This window comes from Ovis aries, chromosome 10, assembly GCF_016772045.2.
Source record: "Ovis aries strain OAR_USU_Benz2616 breed Rambouillet chromosome 10, ARS-UI_Ramb_v3.0, whole genome shotgun sequence".
Taxonomy (NCBI): domain Eukaryota; kingdom Metazoa; phylum Chordata; class Mammalia; order Artiodactyla; family Bovidae; genus Ovis; species Ovis aries.
Window position 1 is genome coordinate 11,783,051 of NC_056063.1, and position 22,105 is coordinate 11,805,155.

The window sequence follows — 22,105 nt, forward strand, 5'->3', positions numbered from 1 at the left end:
CCTTTTCTAAATATTCACCATTATATGGAATTTAACTTTTTTTGGTTGTGAACTTACTATAAAAGGAGGGTTAGGGAGATTTGAAATGACCATCAGAGTAACAAAGCTTGAATGTTGTGAATTGTCTACACTTGAATACAGGAAGTCTGGCACATCTGTATTAACATCTATTCATTTATTCATTTATTTAATAACAGAAACCCTGAGTTTTAGCTGGACATATACTATTCATCTAATGATATTTCTCAGGTAAACATGTGGCTGGATATGGTGATATGATGAAATTCTCCCCCGTGAAAAAATGGCAGAAGTGGTGTAAAAGCGTTTTAAAAAGGAATTTCGTGTTCTCCATTTCCTCTCTTTGCCCATCCCTGCAGGCTGCAACATAGATGTAACCCTGGTGGGTGTGCTTTGTCCATGAGAATGAAGACAACTCACTTATTAGGAGCTGTGGGGACAGTGCTGAACGAACCCAGGCTCATGAAGAACCTCACTGGGCCAGAACCACCCTGCCAACACTTCACAGCTCACTTCTGAGCTGGAGAGAAGCCAGTCTCTGCCTTACATCTTAGGGCGTCTTTTGTATAGAAGTTTGGCCTGTACCCTCACATGATATGCAAGCTGGAAGCTTAGGAAATAGCCTGTAGTCCTTCCTGTCTCAGATTCCTTTCATATTTCCTTTCTCAGCTCTCTCACCTCTAAATATACAATTACACATCTAGCTCAGTCTCTCTTATGCCTGACCCTTCCTCATCAAGCCCACAATTGGGCTAGGAGACAGTAGTGAGCAGTCCTGAAGAGAGATCTTAGTTCCCTGCCCAGGAATTCAGTCTGGGTTGGCTGTGTGTGCTGTGCTCAGCAATCCCAAGGACTGTACACCACCAGGCTCCTCTATCCATGGAATTTTCCAGGCAATAATCCTGGAGTAGGTTGCCATTCTCTACTCCAGGGGATATTCCCAACCCAGGGATCGAACCCTTGTTTCTCATGTCACCTGCATTAGCAGGCAGATTCTTTTACCACTGGGCCACCGGGGAAGCCTAGATGCAAATGAGGAATCCTAGCCACCAGATCACTAGAGGCTAGAAGCTAGAAGCAAAGTGACCCTGGCTCTTTACCCCATTTGCAAATAAAAATGTTTCAAGGAGGCTAAAACTGTAATAGGTACAAAGTTTATTATTAGAGACAGCATAACATCTGGGAGAGTACACAGAAATTATTTAAGACAGAAGCTAGGGAGAAATACACACCCAGAGAGAAAAGGTATGGGCATCCTCTCTAATGAGAAGCACAGCAAGTCACAAAGTAGGGAGAGATATACACCTGGAGAGGAACACAGGCATCCTGAGTGAGGAGGAACAGAGTTATTCAGAAACCAGGCAGAGACACACGCCCAGAGAGGAGTGCGGAGTCCTGAACGAAGACTGCAGCAGTCAGAAGGCAACTTCAATCACTTATATAGGACAGTTCTTCTGGGTCTTTGTTTACATTTGGCCGATTATCTCATTTCTTTCTCCGCACCTCACTTGTCCTTGGACCCTACCCAAGATGCATGAGCAACTTTTTGCTAAGATGGCTAGTGGGTGCCTGTCCACACTTATGGGGGTGGGGCTCTCTCCCTTTTCAGCCCCCAAGGAGCCTTTCTGCACATGTGCAGGTAGAGAAGTTTTCCTTGATCTCAGGAGTGGGTACTTCATCTCTTTACTTTAGCAGTGCTCAGCTCTTGCCACTAGCTTTGTCCTTGGAGTGTCTAGGTGAGAACGAAGCTTGACCTTTACTCCACTTGACAAACACCGGCTGTCTGGCCCAGGAGCCCATCTGTCTCCTACCTCAGTCTCACCGTCTGGACTCCATCTGCCTTCCTTTAACTGGTCTTGCCCCCTCTGCCTTACACTGTCAATACCTCCAGGAGAGGATTCTTGACAAAACAGATTCAACTGTCAAGTCTCTACTTAAAAATTCTCAATTTTTAATTCTCAACCCTCCAATGCAGGGGGTACAGGTTCAATCACTTGTTGGGGAGCTAAGACCCCACATGCCTTGAGGCCCAAAACACAAAAATGTCAAACAGAAACAATATTGTGACAAATTCAATGAAGACTTTAAAAATGGTCCACATAAAAAAAATCTTTAAAAACCCTCAAAACTATAGGGTCTCTGTTGAACAAACCACACACAGATCCCTAACTGAAGTATAAAGTGAGAGGAAAACATGGCCCCATGATACCTTCTCTGTACAAAGACAGCCATACGGATACTGAGACTAGATCAGGCTGTGCCCTGAAGTGACAGCCACTGCTATTTGCTAATTTCCCCAGAATTAACGGATAGTTTGCCACCTCTCCCCACCCCCAGGGTTGTAAAAGAAAACTCCTAAGAGTCCCTTGGACTGCAAGGAGATCCAACCAGCCCATCCTAAAAGAAACCAGTCCTGAATACTGGAAGGACTGAATATTGGAATATTCATTGGAAGGACTGATGCTGAAGCTGAAACTCCAGTACTCTGGCCACCTGATGGGAAGAACTGACTCATCGGAAAAGACCCTGATGCTGGGAAAGATTGAAGGCAGGAGAAGAAGGGGATGACAGAGGATGAGATGGCTGGATGGCATCACCGACTCAAGGGACATGAGTTTGGGTAAACTCTGGGAGTAGGTGGATGGACAGGGAGGCCTGGCGTGCTGCAGTACATGGGGTCACAAAGAGTCGGACATGACTGAGCGACTGAACTGAACTGAACTGACACAATGTGTCGTCTATCTGGTTCTGGAAGACTTGGCAGCTTCTGTGAACACTATTATCTTGTTTTGCTTTGTTAAAATTGTTTGTTTGTATACATTTATCAATCTCTGTGGTTCTAAAATAGTTTATCAATAAATGCTCTTAGAATTGCTAGTTAGCCATATTTTATACAAACAATTTTGTTTCCTATACGTTCCTGCTCTATCATATTTGCTATAATAAATATTCTTTTAATGTTATGATGAAAAGATGCTGACACTCTTAAGCACATATTGGAGAGATCAGATGAGAGGACTGAGTAAAGTAAAACAGCCAAGAAGCAAGAGACAGATTTTAGGATTTCAAAGACAAGTTAACTTTCAAGTTTAGGGGACTGACATAGAACTACGAACTTTTTATATTTCCAGTTCATGAACATTAAAAAAAAATCAATTAAATACTTTTAGTTTACAACTTACCCATTGTTTGGGCTTCCCTGGTGGCTCAGAGGTTAAAGTATCTGCTTGCAGTGCGGGAGACCTGGGTTCGATCCCTGGGTCAGTAAGATCCCCTGGAGAAGGAAATGGCAACCCACTCCAGTATTCTTGCCTGGAGAATCCCATGGACGGAGGAACCTGATGGGCAACAGTCCATGGGGTCGCAAAGGGTCGGACACAACTGAGCGACTTCACTTTACCCATTGTTTTATCTATTTTCCTCATTCAGCACAAATTGGTGAAAATGACATCAGGCAAAATACTGGTTTCTAGTTTAATGAACAGTGAATAGCAAATTTATATTTTTAAACGATATCTTAAAATAAATTCCTTATGGGTAGATGCCCTTTCCAAGCACCTGTTTACCTGGTCATTATGAGATAAAGAACTTGTAATTTAGATACCTAATAAACAGCTGTGATATCAAGTCTGAAATACCTGCAACTTATAATTTACTTTGAACCCTAATATATATACAGTCTTCCTAGACAATAATCCCTGGACTTCCTTGGTGGCTCAGATGGTAAAGTGTCTGCCTACAATGAGGGAGACCCAGGTTTGATCCCTGGGTTGGGAAGATCCCCTGGAGAAGGAAATGGCAACCCACTGCAGTATTCTTGCCTGGAAAATCCCACAGACGGAGGAGCCTGGTAGGCTACAGTCCATGGGGTCTCAAAGAGACTTCATTTTCTTTCACTTTAGACAATAATAATATCACACGTCAAAGGTTTCATATCCATTAGCTCATCTGACCCATTTCTTTAAGTCACTTACATTTAGTTACTTAACTGTTCTCAGGCATAACATCATGAGGAAATTTGAAATTCACCAAGTGTCAATTTTGTCTTTGTTCTGATACTCAGATCCCTTTCAGGTGGAAAATGCAAATGATTTCTTTAAGCTCTATTCTAATAATGCCCTTCCCCCCTCAGAAACATTTGAGCAATATGTCTCTTGCAAAATGCAAATTCCTTTTTTGTAGAAGTGTTCTTGGGACTGTTACAGTGTTCTTACCCTGGGTGTGCAAATGAACTGCAGAAATGTCTAACACCTTTGAAATTATGAAAACATAAACATGTACATTTCTCTAGGGAATGGGTCAAAAGATTTCATCAGATTATCAATAAAATCCAGGTATGAAACGGAGTAAAAATAAAACAACAACAACAAACACACACAAAAAAACACTGCTCAACTAGAGGATATAGAAGGAAATTATAATTTAAATTTAATCCTAAACCCAAATTGTTTACTAAATTAGTCCCTTTTTTTTTTTTGTCCTTTTGAAAATACCAATGCTAACTGTTTGAATATTTAAATTATTTGAAATAATTTGGGTTCTCTGAGCTTTTCAGACTACAGGCAGATAGACACAAAAAATAAGATCATTCTTAAGTTTTACAAACAGTAATCCTGCAAATGACATTATATTAAGCATTTGCTAAAATCTGTGTTGATTAACTGTAAAACTGAGACAAAGGAGCTTTCCTGTGATGAAGGGATTTCAACACTGCTCTGGTAGTTGTGTCACTATGTAAGCAAGGGTTTCGTATATTTAGCACAAACTAAATCAAGAGGTCAGAAGGCCTGGGGTTCTAGTGCCAGTTTTATTTGTAACTAACCATGTACAAATCACTTATCTATAAAAAAAAAAAAAAAGGTTAACATCTATCCTTAATTCACAAACATATTATGAAACCAAAATCCTTTCTAAGAAAAGCTCTTGGTAAACCAATATTTTACTATCAATTAGCTTATACCTAACTCAAGAGGATGAGAATGACACATGAGAGAATGTCTCTTATCAATTGGTTGGACACCTTAATTCTGTAGATGGATAATGTGGTTGTGAACAGCTTGTTTCTATTTCGATCTTACAGAACAAAAAACTATCAACAAGAAGTTACTGGTGAAGAAAAGTTGGCCAAAAAATACAATTAAGATAGAGCTTTCCATGTTAAGAGCAATGCTTGTTGACATCCCTCTATGGAACAAAAACTAGAGCACTGTTTGCTGTTTGGAAGGAACATACGCTGCTAGAGTAACAATCTTATTTCACTAAATAATGTTAGACAGGAACCTCCTGTAGATTCTTCCAGCGGCCCATTGAAATGGCCAAGAAAACATTCTTTGTGTGTCTGGCTTTTTTAAACCATTTTCTCTCTCCCTCCCTTTTCTTAGTTTCAAAATTCTGTTCTCCAGAATATCCTCCTCAGTACTCTGCCTGGGTGAAAAGAAATGTCAGCATTTGGTCACTAGGGAATAAATATAGAAGAGGAATTAGTATGTTATTGAACAACGACTGAAGAAGATAAACTAAGTGAGTATGAAAAAAATTTCTAGACCATAAGCATTTGTACATACACACTATTTATCATGTATATGTATTGTGACAACCGTATGTATTAACAGACCCTCAAAAAGTAAGCACCTATATGTTCCGGTATTTAACAGTATCAAATTTGTGCAACTTAAGTCTCTGTTTCTAGATCTTCCCTTATTATGGTGATATAAAATGAAAAAAACAAAAACCAGACTGGAGCATGGTTCACAGAGAAATACAGGAGAGATACAAATGAGTAAAATACCTAGGTACACCGCTGCTTAGGGAAGTATTTTAGAGGAAACATACTCTCACTTTTGGCCCCAAATGTCATCATCCACTTAGGTTATTTGTCAACTTTTAATATAAAAATACCTTCAAGCTGATAATCATTTACAGTGACTTACAAAACTGACAGAAAATTTTAATGCTACATAAAACAATTTTATACACAGCTTAAAATTTTAAATTTCTCTTCTGGCACTTGATTTTAGAGTTGATGGACACAATAACTACTACTGATCTCAATAAAATACTGTTTTTAGCTTATACATATCTTCAAAGCCGTATCACCTCACAAAAATCACTTCCTGCCAAAGAATTCTCTAAGACAAACACCAAAACTATACAGCCAAAATGTTGTAGGAAAGCATATAAACTTTTTAAGACAAGGCATGACCAATGGATTAAAACTTTACATTACCCAATCACACGTCCAGTGAAAAAAACAATTGTTCCTCTGATTCAGTGAAACATGTGTCAGGTATAAATGAAGAAATATGGCAAGTTATCTATTGTTTTTGGTTTAGAAAGGTCTAAATAGTGTTACTACTAGAATAGATGCTTTTTAAGACAGAAAAATGGTCACATTTAGCAAGTACACACTTTATATTCCAAAAATAAAAATTTTTTGTAAGACAGTGGAATCCTGATTTTTTTTCTTACTTTTTGTGAGTGCTTAAGACCATTCTGTCCATTATCAAAATGAAATCACTCTTTGATAACCTTAATTATATGTCCAATTGTTTTTCTTTGCAGAAGAGAACCAAACCAAATTTTAACAAACTATAAAGAATACTAAAAACTGACTATGTGAGAATTTGAGAAATCTACTACTTTCATTATTCAGAAGATAGAAATCTTCAAAACCCTGCCAACAATTTCTAGTCCAATTTTCTACACAAAAATGAAAAAGCTAACTTCCCCCCCACAACACTAAACAGAATTTAAAAATGAACAGAAGACTAAATTAGATAATCAAAATATAAACCGTGTAATTAATGAAAACAATTCACTAGTGCAACAAATTCTTGAACACAGAAAAAAAACCAGCAAGCATTCTAATCAATTACATGGTTCATTTTTTGGGGGGGGGGAGGCATATTTTAATCTCAACTTTCAGCACAGTAAATTATATAGCTGATTTCATGGACTGTTTACATTTTATAACATTACATTAGCAACTCAAACATTACCCTTTCTAAACCAAATATGCAATCCTAATCAAAGTTTTCTTTTTTCCCCAGAAAAAGGAAAGGACATCTTTTTAAGATATATTCATAGCAATAGAAACATCTTAGTATTTCAAAATATTTACAAAGAACCCTGCTGATCCTGTGCATTTCGCTGAGGGGCTACCTGTACCCAGACTTCATCATCAGAAAAAGAACTTGAACTTCCTGACTCAGAGTCCAGTTCACTGAACCCATCTAAGTCCCATTCAGTACTAGACTCACTCCGTGCATCATCTTCCTCAGTGATGAAACTCTGACCAGGTTCAAGGCAGGAAGGATAAACCCGAGCACAGAGACAAATAAAGCCAGAGTCAAACTGCAGAAGACCTAACATGGTCCCTATATTAATCCACTGGTCTTCCCTTGTATCATATTCATACACAGTTACCCGGTTTTTTTTCCACTGAGGGGTTGTAGAAGTGATGAGGAGCAACTTTTGGCCATGATTGACAATCTGGTAGTTGTGGGTCTCCGAGTCCAGGGGAATATTGCTAATACGCCTCCATTCTCCCCGGGCTGGGTTATACACCTTCATGACTGGGATGTCACAGATGCAGTAGATCTCATCATTGAAGACACAGGCTTCCTGAAAGTCACTCCGTTTAAGAGAAGCACAGTTCAGCCACATATTATGGCTAGGATCATAGCAGAGCATGCGCTTACTATTCACAGCATAAAGATAGTTCTGAACCACTATGAGTTCAAAGGAATAGAAGGAATGTGGTACAGGAGCCACTAAGGCCCACTGGTTCCTCTGAACACTGTAGCACTCCACTTCCTTTAACTTCACTCCAGTAATGGGGTCACGCCCACCCAGGATGTAGATGTAGCCATTGAGGTATGCCACGTCCATGCCCTCCCGGCAGAGCAGGCGGTCGGCAAGTTGCTGCCAACTATTCTGGGCTGGTTTATACACCCAGAGATCCTTCCTGGGCTGGGCAGCTAGATAGATGTCATGGTCTGGAGAGACACAGACAGCTGAAGAGGTGACAGTCTTAGTGTGAGCCAAACTGGTCAAAGGTGATGGCATTGTGTAAATGTCCCCCGAGTATGGATCATAGCACAGAAAGGGATCTCTGGGATGGCCAAAGAAGATGACCATCTCCTTGGCACACATACCCAGCCTCTGGGGTGGATTTTCTGCTATGGACACAACAGAGCTACTGCTGCTGCTCTCTGGCTTGGGCACCAGGGACTTGCACAACATGTCACCATATCGCATCTGCAGGGCCCCTTCAACAAGGTCCAGACAGTACTTCTTTACAATGGGCTTGGTCAGCAGCTCTTCCACGTAGCCCCGATCTTCGTCAGTGAAGTGGGTCCAGCGGACACACTTGAAGACTTCTGCAGCGCTGGGACCCCGCTCCTTGGGAGCCGCCTCCAACCACTGCACCGCCACGTGACACACGGTCCGCTCACTCTCGATGTCTAGACTGTCCAGGCGCAGGACAGCTAGCAGCTGGGCCAGGGTCAGATCTGCCAGCGACTCTTCCCGAATCGAACCCATTCGGCTGAGCTGCTTGAAGTTGTGGGCTATAAAGGACTGGGCCTGTGATCGCAGCTTGTGATGGTCGAAGGCGTCGGCGAACTTGAGGATGGCCGTGCAGTTGGCCAGGTCAAGGCGGCGGGCTAGGAAGGAGGCACAGGCTTCCCGCACGTACTCCAGCTGCAGCATGTCGGAGGCCGCGTAAAGGCGCTGCACGTTGGCCTCACTTAATGACACGCGACCGGTGTAGCAGTAATCGACCAGCACCTCGAAGGACTCGGCGTCCACGTCGTGCATGGTCACGTTCGTCTGATGGCTCTCGTACATGCCGCCGGTGAACATGCTCTTGAAGTAGGGACACGCGGCCGCCAGCACGTTACGGTTGCAGGAAAAAAGGCGGCCCGTGCCAGGCCCGCTGCCGGGGGTGACCACCTCGATGGTCACATCACAGAGCAGCCGCGCGTCGTAGAAAGACTTGAGCTGGGCCAGCAGGGCTGCAGAATGGCCCGTGTCCTTCAGCTCCTCCGGGCCCGTGAAAAAAGCCGAAACTGAGGGCTTGGAAATCCTCTTGGGACGCCTCCCGCCGCGGGGACTGGCGAGGCGGCGAGAGCGCGGAGCTTCTTCCCGGGACTGCATGGTGAAGAGGGCGGCGGGGAGAGAAGGACGAGAACCGGGCTCTGGCGCCTCCTCGCTCTCTTTTCGCTGACGCCGAGACCGCTGTGTCCCTGAAAAGACTGCCGCGCTGACTTAAGTCAGCCCCGCTCCGCGGTGCCGCCTCCCTTTATCGCGTAGACAGTGCCTGACTCACCCGGTTCCAGTTCCACGCCCTTTCTCCGCCTCAGCTCGCCCTCACAGGACCTACAAACTGGAACCAAGCGGTCCGCCACCGCCGCGCTGGCAATACCGGTAGGTGCCTAGGAGAACTACAGCTCCCAGGTTGCCTTTCGCGCCTCGAGGCATGCCGGGACCCCGCGGACTCTGCGGCTTAGGCCGCCTCACAGGAGCCGCTGTGCATGTTGGGATCAGTAGTTCCAGTAATATCGCGAGGCTTCTGGGGGTCTACTGCTTTAACTAACAGAATCAGCAAGCGTTTATTCCAGATTTGATGGTTTAGAGCTGTGGGTTTGAAGTCTAGAGTGGAAGTCCCGTTTTAATATTCACCAGTTGTGTAAATTTTTTGTCAGAACTTTTCCCTGTCTGGAAATTGGGCATAATAGTATTTCATAGGATTCTGGGAGAATGGAATGATCTAAATTTCATAGGACATAGGATGCTTCAATAAATACTTGTTGATTAGATTAATAATTGTTTACACTGTGACTAAAATGCAAATATTGAGTAACTGTTGGCTTTTCATTTAGAATTTATGAAAAATGAGGCATCCACTTATTCGAAACCATGAGCAATTTCTACAAAGAAAACTGTGTTTACTGTTGCTTCTTGTAAGGCTCGGAGAACCGCGCTCTGAAAGGAACATTCAGGGACAGCCTCTAGTGGACTGACAAAGTTGATTATCCAGCTGCGCAGTTTTATAATTCTCAGGGAATAGAGCATAAGGCAGACTTGCACGTAGCCATTCCAGATAAACATTAAAGCATTCAAGCATAAAATACAGTTCCCACCACCTAAGACATAACGTGACTTTGGCAAAACTCTAAAGGGAGTCTTATCGTGAAACAACAGTCCTTGCTCCCAGGAAACAGGTGGTCATAAGGAAGCCTTTGAACGCTTCAAGGCCGGGCGTACTGACCCTTCGTCATCCGTTTCCAGCCTCAGGCACTCGATGCACGCTCATAACCCTCCGTTATGCTCGTTCCAGCTCCCAACCTTCGTCATAAGTGGAGCAAATACATTTTCCATGTCTGCTCAAAGCCTTCCAGCTCCTCCTTATCTCCTCCCTTTTTCCTTAAGAGCAAGGACTGCTGCAGCCACAGTTACTCCTGTTTTTTGGACGGAGGTGACTCGGGCACATAACGTTCGGAATCCTACAAGAACAATAACAAACAATAAACAGATCAGCGCATAAGTAGCCATCGTATGGGGTACCCAATTTTTTGGATTTAGAAAGGAGGTACTAGTGGATAGTGCATTATAGAAGTCAGTGTTCTATAACACAGGGGGAATGCTGCTGAAGGTAGATGTGATTTGTTGCTTCAATTTTTCTATATCTAGACTGTTTGATTTTGAACCTAAAAGATGTAACTTTATTTGTTCCCAAGGATATTCAGTGGCATTGTAGGGCATATTGGGCAAACAGAAAGTAGTGAAATTCCAGTGACACCGCAATTCAATTGTACCTGTAAAGCATGCAGATCATCCCCCGCATACATAAGGGCGGCTTGTAAGTCATCTAAGCGTGTTTGAATTTGCTGATCTATCTGAGCTTGCCGGGCCCAGAGATCATGAGAGTCCTTTTTTCCAGGCAAATCATGATTCTGAATAGAATTGTACAATGCCATTCCAGAAACTGTACCAACGGTTACAACTGAAATAATACCCACTATAGCAGCTATGATCCAGCCCAGAAAGCGTTTGCTTCTTTTTTAGGGATTCTCTCAGAACAAAAGACAACAGCGTGGAACCTGACCAGGGTTCAGAGATCTGGACTGGAACCCACAAGTCAGTCCTTTGCCGGACTGAAAAAACACTGTCTTTAGTAACATTAATTGGCACACTATGATTTAAACAAGTATACAGGACAGAATTGAGCCATTACTCCTAAATTGTCCAGTAGCAAAAAGATAGGGCGCATTTACACAAGCACGAACATAACCAGTATAATTATACTCAATAGTATAATTTTGTGGGATGGAAACATGTGCATAAGCATATGAGACACTAAACCGGGACAAGCAAGCAGGAATTTTCCAAAGATGCCAGTGTTCAGGCCCTAGGACAGGACTGATTATCTGGGGTCTGGGAAGTGAAAGACCTCCATTGTACCAGTTCAAAAGTTCATCACGTCGATGCCAGAGTCCTGTTTGTGTTCTGTTAAAATGTGATGCTGAAACATTATACCATTGGCATGTGTTATTATTTTCTTGAGATTCTGAGCAATTCACAAAGAGTCCATGAGGCCCCCAGTCTACAAAAGTCATGTTGGCATGAACAGAGACTTTTCCAAACCTTCCTCTACAGTTGGACCAGTCCATTCCCGGCACAGACAATTTTTTCTTCCAAAATACGTTGTCACAAGGAGGCTCAGAAGGCCTAAATAGATAGTGAGTGAAGTTGGCTATTTGTCCATGGTAGGTAGTCTCTGTCCAGTTGAGAACAAAGTTCATGGTAGCAAACATTCCAAGACGGAAAGAGCCATTTGAGAAAGAGTAAGCCCACCATTGTGGATACAGACGGAGACACAAAGGGAGGGCACCAAAACAGATGGGGAGCACTGGATGTATGTGTTAAATTAACTGTTTTTCCTTCTTCTTTTACTCGTGGTCCTAGATCTGACCAGTGGGCAGGAAAATGTAAGCTATCATTTGTGAAAACCACAGGAGATAATTCTGTCCAATCCACCACTTGTAAGAGAGGTGGTTGGAGATATAAGCCCAATAGGTGTAATTACCACTTACCCTAGAAGCGCAGGTTAAAATGGCCATCATAGCCAGCAACAGTTTTTCCGGTGTTACCTCACTGTTGGTCATCAATAGAGTATCCTCAGCTCGTCTTGACAGATTTTTCATTTGCGCCCAGGTTGGAAAAGGCGCATTATGCCGGGGACGTTTCATTTTCTTGCTGTCGTTCAATGTCATCTGTTGCAGTTTCTGTTTTATTGCTGTTACCGGTCGGGGGGTGTGGAGCAAGGCCTTTCCGTCTTCTGACTTTTCTGAGTGGGACCCACTGCGCGGTTCCATCATCTAAAATGACAAGACAATATCCCTTGCCTAGGAACTTAAGTGTCCCTGGCAGCCATTGATCAAGGCATTTAACCCAAATGGCAGTTTGTTCAGGCATATGCGAGGGTGAATCAGAAAAATGTCGCTCTGCTCGTGTTTCCTCACTGTGTAGAGGCAAATTAAAATAATTGATTGTTAGAAGGGCTATAGGTAAGATGGCTTTAGGTCCATAGGGGTCCCTTAGTTTATTCCCCCTGTTTTGTTTATGAAGAACGAGCTTGAGTGTACAGTGGGCCCGTTCAATGATGGCTTGGCCTTGAGGGTTGTACGGGATGCCAGTAAGATGGCAAATACCCCATTGATGCATGAAATCACGAAAAGCATTGGCTGTAAAAGCAAGACCATTGTCCATTTTAATGGAGGCAGGGATCCCCATCACTGAAAAACACTGCAGAAGAGCTGTGATGGCAGCTTTAGCGGTCTCAGTGGTGGAAGGAACTGCCCAGATGAAGCCAGAAATGGTATCTATGACTACAAATAACAATTTAAAAGGGGGCAGTTTGTAATGTGTACAATCAGCTTGCCATAATTCATTTGCTTGTAAGCCTCTAGGATTAGTCCCTTGGGGACTAGTGGGTAAATGAAAGGGGGCACATGTAGTACAGTCCTGAACAATTTTTCTAGCCATTTGTAACGGTATCTTATACTGAATGTGTAATCTATTAGCGTTGGCATGGAAGAGCTGATGTTCCTGTTCGGGGGAAGAAAATATAGGGGCAATGAGGCGATCTGCCAAATCATTGCCTTGACTGAGGGGTCCTGGTAAATGGGAATGAGCATGAATGTGAGTAATGAAGAAGGGATGGAGTCTAGCTCTTATTTCTTGCTGAATTAATAAGAACAAGTGTATAAGATCACTTTCACTGGATATAAAATGAGCCGTTACAAAGGATGGAAAAAGATGTGCTACCTAGCGAGAATCAGTTAAAACATTCAATGGGGTTTTTATTAGAGTAAGTAAACAATATAAAGCGAATAATTCTGTTTTTTGAATGGATTGATAGGGACTTCTAATTTTTTTTTTTCTGCAGGTTGGGACCTATTATGGCTGCCCATCCTGCCTTATTTCCATCTATGAAATAGTTAGGTGCATTCGTGAGAGGATGTTCAGAAATAATATTATTGATAATAAAGGAAGTATTTTGCCAGAAATTCCATAATTTTCCTTTAGGTGGGTTGGCCAACAATTCCCCTGAATAGTTGGCAAGGGCTATCTGAATGGTAGTGGACACCTGGAGAGCATTATCAATTTCTGTTTTTGCCAAAGGTAGGTAAATCTTAGTAGGATCATATCCAGTTATAGCACGTAAACAAGAGCGTGCAAGAAAAATGATTTTCCCTATCAAGTCTATATAGGAAACAATGCGTTTAGTCTGTTTGGAATGGAGATATACCCATTCAATGGGGTGATTATCCTGCACTAAAATGGCAGTAGGCGATATCTTAGTACCAAAGACATATATCTGAAAAGGGGAGTTGTAATTAATATGGTAAACAAATGCTTGTTGAATTCTCTGTTCTGCCAACTGTAATTCTTTCTCAGCCTCAGGAGTAAGTTGTCGGGGACTATTTAAATCAGAGGAACCTTCTAATAATTTGAATAAATTTTGTAAAGCATATGGGGGAATCCCCAAAGTAGGTCGTAGCCAATTAATATCCCCAAGAAGTTTCTGGAAATCATTAAGTGTTTGTACATTACCCCGTCTGATAGAGTTTCTGTGGCTTTACAGCGGAGCGGCCCATAAGGTATCTAAGGTATTTAAAAGGGGAGTGGTGTTGCAATCTATCTTCTGCTATTAGCAGCCCATGATTAGTTAAATTTGTTATGACCTCATTACCTAATAAACTCAACTGAGATTCTGAGGGAGAAGCCAATAAAATGTCATCCGTGTAATGAATGACATGTGCTTCAGGAAATTGCTGTCTGATGGGTTGCAAAATTTTATCAACAACGAATTGACAGACCGTGGAGGAGTTCATCATACCTTGGGGTAGGACCTTCCATTGATACTGTTGAACGGGAGATTGATTATTAATAGAAGGTATTGAGAAGGCAAAGCGTTGCCTGTCATCTGGATGTAAGGGTATAGTGAAAAAACAATCTTTTAAGTCAATAATCATAACAGCCCAGTCCTTAGGAACCATAGCAGGGCTCGGGAGTCCTGGCTGTAATGCTCCCATAGGAATCATTATAGTGTTAATATTCCTCAAATCTGTTAGCATTCTCCATTTACCTGATTTCGTTTTAATGACAAAAACGGGTGAATTTCACAGTGATTGAGTAGTTTCTATTCTATTTTGTTGTAGTAGTTCAGCCACCAAAGTATGCAAAGCGGACAGTTTCTCTTTTGATAGGGGCCACTGAGCTGTCCAGATAGGTTTATTAGACTTCCATTCTAACTTCAGTGGCCTTATCTCAGTGACCCCTAAGAAAATGTTTCACTCAATTGTATAGTCGCTTGAGCTTGTAGAAAGTCTCTTCCCTACAAATTTAATGGTAATGGGGCCATGTACGGTTTAATGTAAGCAACTAATTGATCAGGGCCCAGGGCTTGTAAGTAAGATGAACTAACATAAATTTGGGCTGCATCTGCAGTTCTTACTCCCACCAACTGGTGTGAGGCTAAAACCGCAGGCCAGTCCGAGGGCCATTCCTCTGTTTATGATGGAGATATCCGCCCCAGTGTCTAACGTTCCTTCAAAAGTTCTTCCTCTGATTTTTAATTTTAACATGGGCCTATTAATTTCTTTTATAACAGTTGAAAGGGCTGCAGTAACGTGAGTATTCCCAAAGCCACCTGTTCTGGTATCTTCCTTTCTATTAAGTGGGGGGCACGTAGGGTAATAGCAATAGCTGAGCAAATCTGTCACCCTTTTGTAAATACAAGTTGCGAGTCACATGTAACATCACTGCAATTTCACCCATGTAATCTTCATCAATGATTCCGGTATGTACAATTATCCTGCGCATGGTGTTGCTGCTTCTTCCCAACAGGAGGCCACAGTATTTTTTGGTATAGGGCCAAAATGTCCAGTTAAGATTTTCATAGGGTTATTTACCATTAATAATTCCATATCTCGGGGAGCAGGGATGTTTACACATGCGCTATGTCTGGTAGCCACTGTAAATTCAGTAATATTTGGTTGTCCTCCTTGTTAACGGGGCTAGAGGAAAACCCCTGTCCTAGTTTCGCGAAGGAGGTGTCTGGATGGGTAAGGCATTGCCTTGTTTATCGAATTTAGAGCGGCATTCATTCAGCCAATGATTCCCCTTTTTACACCTTCGGCAGAGCCTGCGCGGCGGGGGTGGGGGGTGGGGGTGGGGCTTAGTTTTAATAGCCCCTCCTTTGTCAGGAGAAAAACCTGTTTGTTGAGGCAGGCGACACTGCCTCTGCAGGTGTCTTGGCTTGCCGCAATTAAAACATTTAGCTTTGGATTTTGGGGAAACATTTAAGGTTTCTAGAGCGGCTATTTTAGCTTTATGTTGAATTGTCCCCACATTCCTGCAAGCTTTCAAATATTCCATAACTCTTCCTTGCTCCCTAATGGGTCTGATAATGGCCTGACAATCTTCATTAGCATTATCAAAAGCAAATTGTTTCAAAATGATTTCTCGCAGAGATGCATCCTTAAGACTGCGATCAATGGCCTCCTTCAATTTACCAATAAACAGAGCATATTCTTCAGTTGAGTTCAGTTCAGCCACTCAGTCGTGTCGGACTCTTTGCGACCCCATGAATCGCAGCACGCCAGGCCTCCCTGTCCATCACCAACTCCCGGAGTTCACTCAGACTCACGTCCATCGAGTCAGTGATGCCATCCAGCCATCTCATCCTGGGTCGTCCCCTTCTCCTCCTGCCCCCAATCCCTCCCAGCATCAGAGTCTTTTCCAATGAGTCAACTCTTCGCAAGAGGTGGCCAAAGTACTGGAGTTTCAGCTTTAGCATCATTCCTTCCAAAGAAATCCCAGGGTTGATTTCCTTCAGTTGGTCCCTGCAATATTTTTACAAAGGATCCATCAGAGGTAGAACTGTCTATTTTAGCCCATGCTCTGATAGCTACTTCCTTAATCCAGTACAACATGGGCAGGGGCACAAATTGTAATTGCGCAGCAGTTTTAGCCATAGCTCCGGTGCCGGTAAGAATTTCAAAATTTAGTCCAGCAGGGTTTCCCCTGCTTTGCTGTTCTTGCAAGATTAATTTGGCGTCATCTGTGACCCACATTTGCCACTGTAGTAGCTGTTGTGGAGTCATAACCATTTTAGCAACTGTAAAAAAAATCTGCATGAAGCCACTGATCCGCTTAGCCCCTAAGGGTGAGGTAGGTCCATACAACCTACATGCCTTTTAGGAATTGTGTGAGCAAACTGAAATCAGGTGATTGCCACTGATTATGTCCAGGTTGAGGATTATTAAATTGGACTGGAAAAGCCCATGCACAAAGAGGCATGTCCCGAGGAGGAATGCTAGGAAACGGGGGAGCAGTAGCAGCAACGGACAGCAGCATCGCAGCAGGTGGAAAGGCCGGAGGAGGGGCAGGGGTTAAAGGCTTGTTAATATGAGCTCGCGAAAAGCAAGGTAAAAGCGGATCAGGGACTTCTGGTAAAGTTGATTTATTTAGCTGCTTTCGGCATCGAGGCAGCTTGTGACTCCTGTTTGTCCGTAATCTGCCGTAGCATTACATTTTTCTGATTTAAAACCTCTGATAGATCCTTCTCTTCCAATTCATATTCATGCAGGGATCGAACAGTTTCAACCTCTAAATCTCCTCCCAAGCCCTCTAGTTGTTCCATGCTGCTGCTGCTAAGTCACTCCGACAGAGACGGCAGCCCACCAGGCTCCCCCGTCCCTGGTAAAAGAGACCAGGTTACCCATCATTGTGGGGGAATTTTTACCCCCTGTCTATAGGCTTTTAGAACATTGTGTTTTATTCTGGTCCAAGTTTGTAAATCCAAGGTTCCTTCCTCGGGGAACCATGGATTATATTTAACCACCGTCTGGTAACAGCTAGTTAACTGTTCTTCAGGTATATTAACCCCGTATTGTTTCAAGAAATGATGCATGAGATGAACAAAAGGAATCTTACTTGTCTGATGTCCCATCCTGCTTACCTCGCTTCTGCAGGAGTGCGGTCCTTCTTCAAAACCAGTCTGCTGCTTCGAGCCCCACGTTGGGCGCCAGTGGTAAGGCTCAGAAAACCGTGCTCCGAAAGGAACATTCAGGGACAGCCTCTAGTGGACTGACAAAGTTGATTATCCAGCTGCGCAGTTTCATAACTCTCAGGGAACAGAGCATAAGGCAGACTTGCACGTAGCCATTCCAGATAAACATTACAGCATTCAAGCATAAAATGCAGTTCCTACCACCTAAGACATAACATCGGAGAAGGCAATGGCACCCCACTCCAGTACTCTTGCCTGGAAAATCCCATGGATGGAGGAGCCTGGTAGGCCGCAGACCACGGGGTCGCTAAGAGCTGGACACAACTGAGCAACTTCACTTTCACTTTTCACTTTCATGCATTGGAGAAGGAAATGTCAACCCACTCCAGTGTTCTTGCCCAGAGAATCCCAGGGACAGGGGAGCCTGTAGGCTGCCGTCTATGGGGTCACACAGAGTCGGACACGACTGAAGCAACTTAGCAGCAAGACATAACGTGACTTTGGCAAAACTCTAAAGGGAGTCTTATCGTGAAACAACAGTCCTTGCTCGCAGGAAACAGGTGGTCATAAGGAAGCCTTTGAATGCTTCAAGGCCGGGCGTATTGATCCTTCGTCATCCGTTCCCAGCCTCAGGCACTTGATGACTGCTCATAACCCTCCGTTATGCTCGTTCCAGCTCCCAACCTTCATCATGAGTGGAGCAAATACATTTTCCGTGTCTGCTCAAAGCCTTCCAGCTCCTTCACACTTCTTTTCAAAGGTTCTGAAGAGTATTACAGTATTTTCAGTACTAAATGATATGTAGGTTCACTAGGATATCTTAGACAAAGATGAGGTCCTAGAGAACAGCATTTCTGATGGTCTTAGATGGGCAAATCAGGCACATTCACAGATACAGTGACATCTCACCTAATCAACACTTCATCAATTAGGGGGCAAAATTATTTTCCTAACTTCTCAATAAGAGGGTTATTCATATTTCTTCTTTCACATCCTTTCCAAAAATCAGTTGAAGATTCTATAATTGTGTTTACTAAGAAGTTCCAAAGAGTTCTAGATTAAACTACTTAAACAAACGTACCTTGCATTGTACAAAAACCCAAGACCCTCAAAACATGGTATTCATACATGCCTACACATTCCTTGAAATAATATAGTAGTTTATGCTGTACAAACTGTTTATATGTGACAGATCAACATTTAAATATTCAAAATCAAGTGCTTAGATTTTTTTAAAGTTAAGTTAGGGGTTAAAGTTCGAGAACTTTTACTTAAAAACCAGTCTGCTCCTGCTGCTAGTTTGCCTGCCGTGTGTTACCATAACCTAGTGAGTGAAATCTCTAGTGTTAGTACATGAATTGGTGAATAACACACAAAAGAACAACTAACTCTTAGTCAAACTGTCTTTCTTTTCTAATTAACTGATGAGGGTCTAATGGAAATACTCCAGGATAGAGACATTAAACTAAGTGGGGCTCTGGACCCCAATATCTCTTCTGTACCTTCCTTGGGTGTCTTTCAGGTACACCAGAGAGAATTAAGTTATTCGTAACAATGATTGCTTTCCCTCCTGCACTAACACCAGCTGGGAAAAAAACCACTTAAAACAATTTTTAATTTCTATAAAATATACTTTACATAAAGGTTACCATTTTAACAATTTTTGAATTTTTCATTGCTTTGGCATTAAGTATATTCACCTTGTTTTGCCACCATCACTACCATCCAACTGTTTATATCTTGCAAAACTGCAACTTTGTACCCATTCATAATATCTCTGTCTTCCTCCCTAAAATCCCTGGTAACTACCATTCTACTTCAGGTCTCTGAATTTGACTACTCTGTGTGCTCAATAAGTAAAATAAGATTACAGCTTTGCCCATCAAAAAGCAGTGAAAAACAAAATAAAAATGCAAGTCAGAGACTAGGAAAAACTATCTGTAATACATATTATACTCAATAAACATATGAAAAGCTGTTCAACTTTCAGTGTTGTTCATCATCAGATGAACGCAAATTAAAGTCACAATGAGAAAACATTGCACACCCACTAGAATGGCTAAACTTAAGATCAATAATATTAAAAATAAGGATCAACAATACTATCCAACAAAAACATTGTATGTAGGGCAATTATCCTTCAACTACGAATTTTTTTAAAAAGGTCAACAATTTAAATGTTGGTGATAATAGGGAGCCATTGGAACCCTCATATATTAATACTATGACTATAAATTGATATATCCGTTTTAAAACCTGTTCGGTAGTTTCTTTGAATGTTAAATGCCCAACAATTTCACACCTATGCATCTGCCCAAGAGAAATTAAAACACATCTACAGAGACTTGTGCAGGGCTTCCCCGGCGGCTCAATTGTAAAGAGTCCACCTGCCAATGTGGGAGACATGAGTTCGATCCCTGAGCTTGCAGCAAAGCAACTAAGCCCATGCGCACAACCACTGAGCTTGTGCCCTAGAGCCCAGGAGCCACAAGTGCTGAAGTCCAAGTGCCCGAGAGCCCGTGCTCGGCATCAAGAGAAGTCTGGGCACTGCAACTACAGGGCGGCTTCCACTTGCTGAAACAAGAGAAGCACGCTCAGCACAAAGACCCAGCACAGACAAAAATAAATAAATGAAGTTATTAAAAAAAAAAAAAAAGACTTGTCCAAAGATCTTCATAGAAGCTTTATCCATAATAGTCAAAACTGGGAATAATCCAAATCTGCATCAATAGAATGAAAGAAATGAATTGTGGTATATTCATACAGTGCAATACTACTCAGAAGTAAAAAGAAACAATCTTTGACACCTGCAATTGTAAACTGAATATCAAAAACTTTGAACAGAACAGAACAAACTAGATATACAGGGAGTATATGCTCTATGACCATTTATGTGAAGTTCCAGAACAATGAAAATAAGTTCTGATGAATCAAAATCATGAAAGAGGCAGCCACTGTTGGGGGAGTGGGTGTAGGTAACAGATTGTTCTGTTGATTGGAAAGGAACACAAAGAAACTTTCAGGGGTGGTGGAAATGTTCTCTTCTTGATTGGGCTGGTAGTTACACAGGTGAATGCAACTGTCCAAAATAACTCAATTATAAATACAGTTATTACAAAATGAATACAGCCATGTAGCCTTCATTCAGGCCCGGAAATAGATTACCAGCACCCCAGAAGCTCCACCCTTGCCAACGCATGTTTCCTAATCACTGTTGCCCCCCAACACTAGAGACAAATGATTTTAAAAACAATTTCTTTGTAGTAGTTTGGTGAGCCTAGGTCCCTTGACTCAATTTCAAACTATCTCTAAGTTTTGTTTGTTTATTTATTTATTTGGCTGGGCCAGGTCTTAGTTGCAGGATGTGGGATCCAGTTCCTCATATGAGTGGGCGCACAGTTGCTCAGTCGTATATGACTCCTTGCAACCCTATGGACTGCATGCAGCCTGCCAGGTTCCTCTGTCCATGGCAAGAATACTGGAGTGGGTTGCCATTTCCTCCTCCAGGGAGGTCTTCCCCACCCAGGAATTGAACCAGTGTCTCCTACATTGGCAGGCAGGGTCTTTACCACTGAGCCACCTAGGAAGCCCCCTAGTTCCCTGTTGGTGCTGCTGCTGCTGCTAAGTCGCTTCAGTCGTGTCCAACTCTGTGCGACCCCATAGACGGCAGCCCACCAGGCTCCCCCGTCCCTGGGATTCTCCAGGCAAGAACACTGGCATGGGTTGCCATTTCCTTCTCTAATGCATGAAAGTGAAAAGTGAAAGTGAAGTTGCTCAGTCGTGTCCGACCCTCAGGGACACCATGGACTGCAGCCTGTCAGGCTCCTCCATCCACGGGATTTTCCAGGCAAGAGTACTGGAGTGGGGGTGCCATTGCCTTCTCCAAAACCCCAGCGGCTTGCATTAGGAGTACGGAGTCTTAGCCACCGAAACAGCAGGGAAGTTCCAAAATGTACTTGTTAAATAAAGTTTGTTACTCCTTGCTATTTTAAAGGTGTTGATTATACGAGGCAATGAACTGTGGCTCCTTAGACTGTTTTACAAGAACCCTGATTTATCTTTGGCTGAAAGGCCCAGCAAGAGATGCAGGACACACTGGTTTGATCCCTGGGTCAGGAAGATCCCCTGGAGGAGGGCATGGTTAAAGGTCCATTCCTAATATTTTTTCTACTTACAGTTAAAAATGTCAAGTTTACCTTTGTAGTTTGGGGGACTGAAGGTCTATCTGCATAATGTAGGATTGTGAATTTAACTGAATCCCATTGTCCAAAAATAAAGTATAGAACAACTGAGAGTATTCATTATTAACTAACAGATGTCCCAGATCCTTGCTACTCCAAGTGGTGTCTGTGGGCCATCATGATACTTGGTCATCACCTGGGAGCTTGTTGGAAATGCAGAATCACAGGCCCCAAACCTACTGAATCAGCATCTGCCTTATGGAAAGTTTCCCAAGTGACTGGTATAAACAGCAAGGTTTGAGAAAACATTAAGGCAGACTAA

At 42.6% G+C, this 22,105-nt stretch overlaps 1 protein-coding gene across 1 annotated transcript; it reads right to left on the reverse strand.

The window, feature by feature from the left end:
• Positions 1-4,806: 4,806 nt before the first annotated feature.
• On the reverse strand, positions 4,807-9,457 carry KBTBD7 (kelch repeat and BTB domain containing 7). The gene has a single exon (XM_027973513.3). It carries the CDS (start codon positions 9,175-9,177, stop codon positions 7,135-7,137), a length of 2,043 nt encoding a protein of 680 aa, XP_027829314.1. The 5' UTR covers positions 9,178-9,457; the 3' UTR covers positions 4,807-7,134.
• Between the last annotated feature and the right edge of the window lie 12,648 nt (positions 9,458-22,105).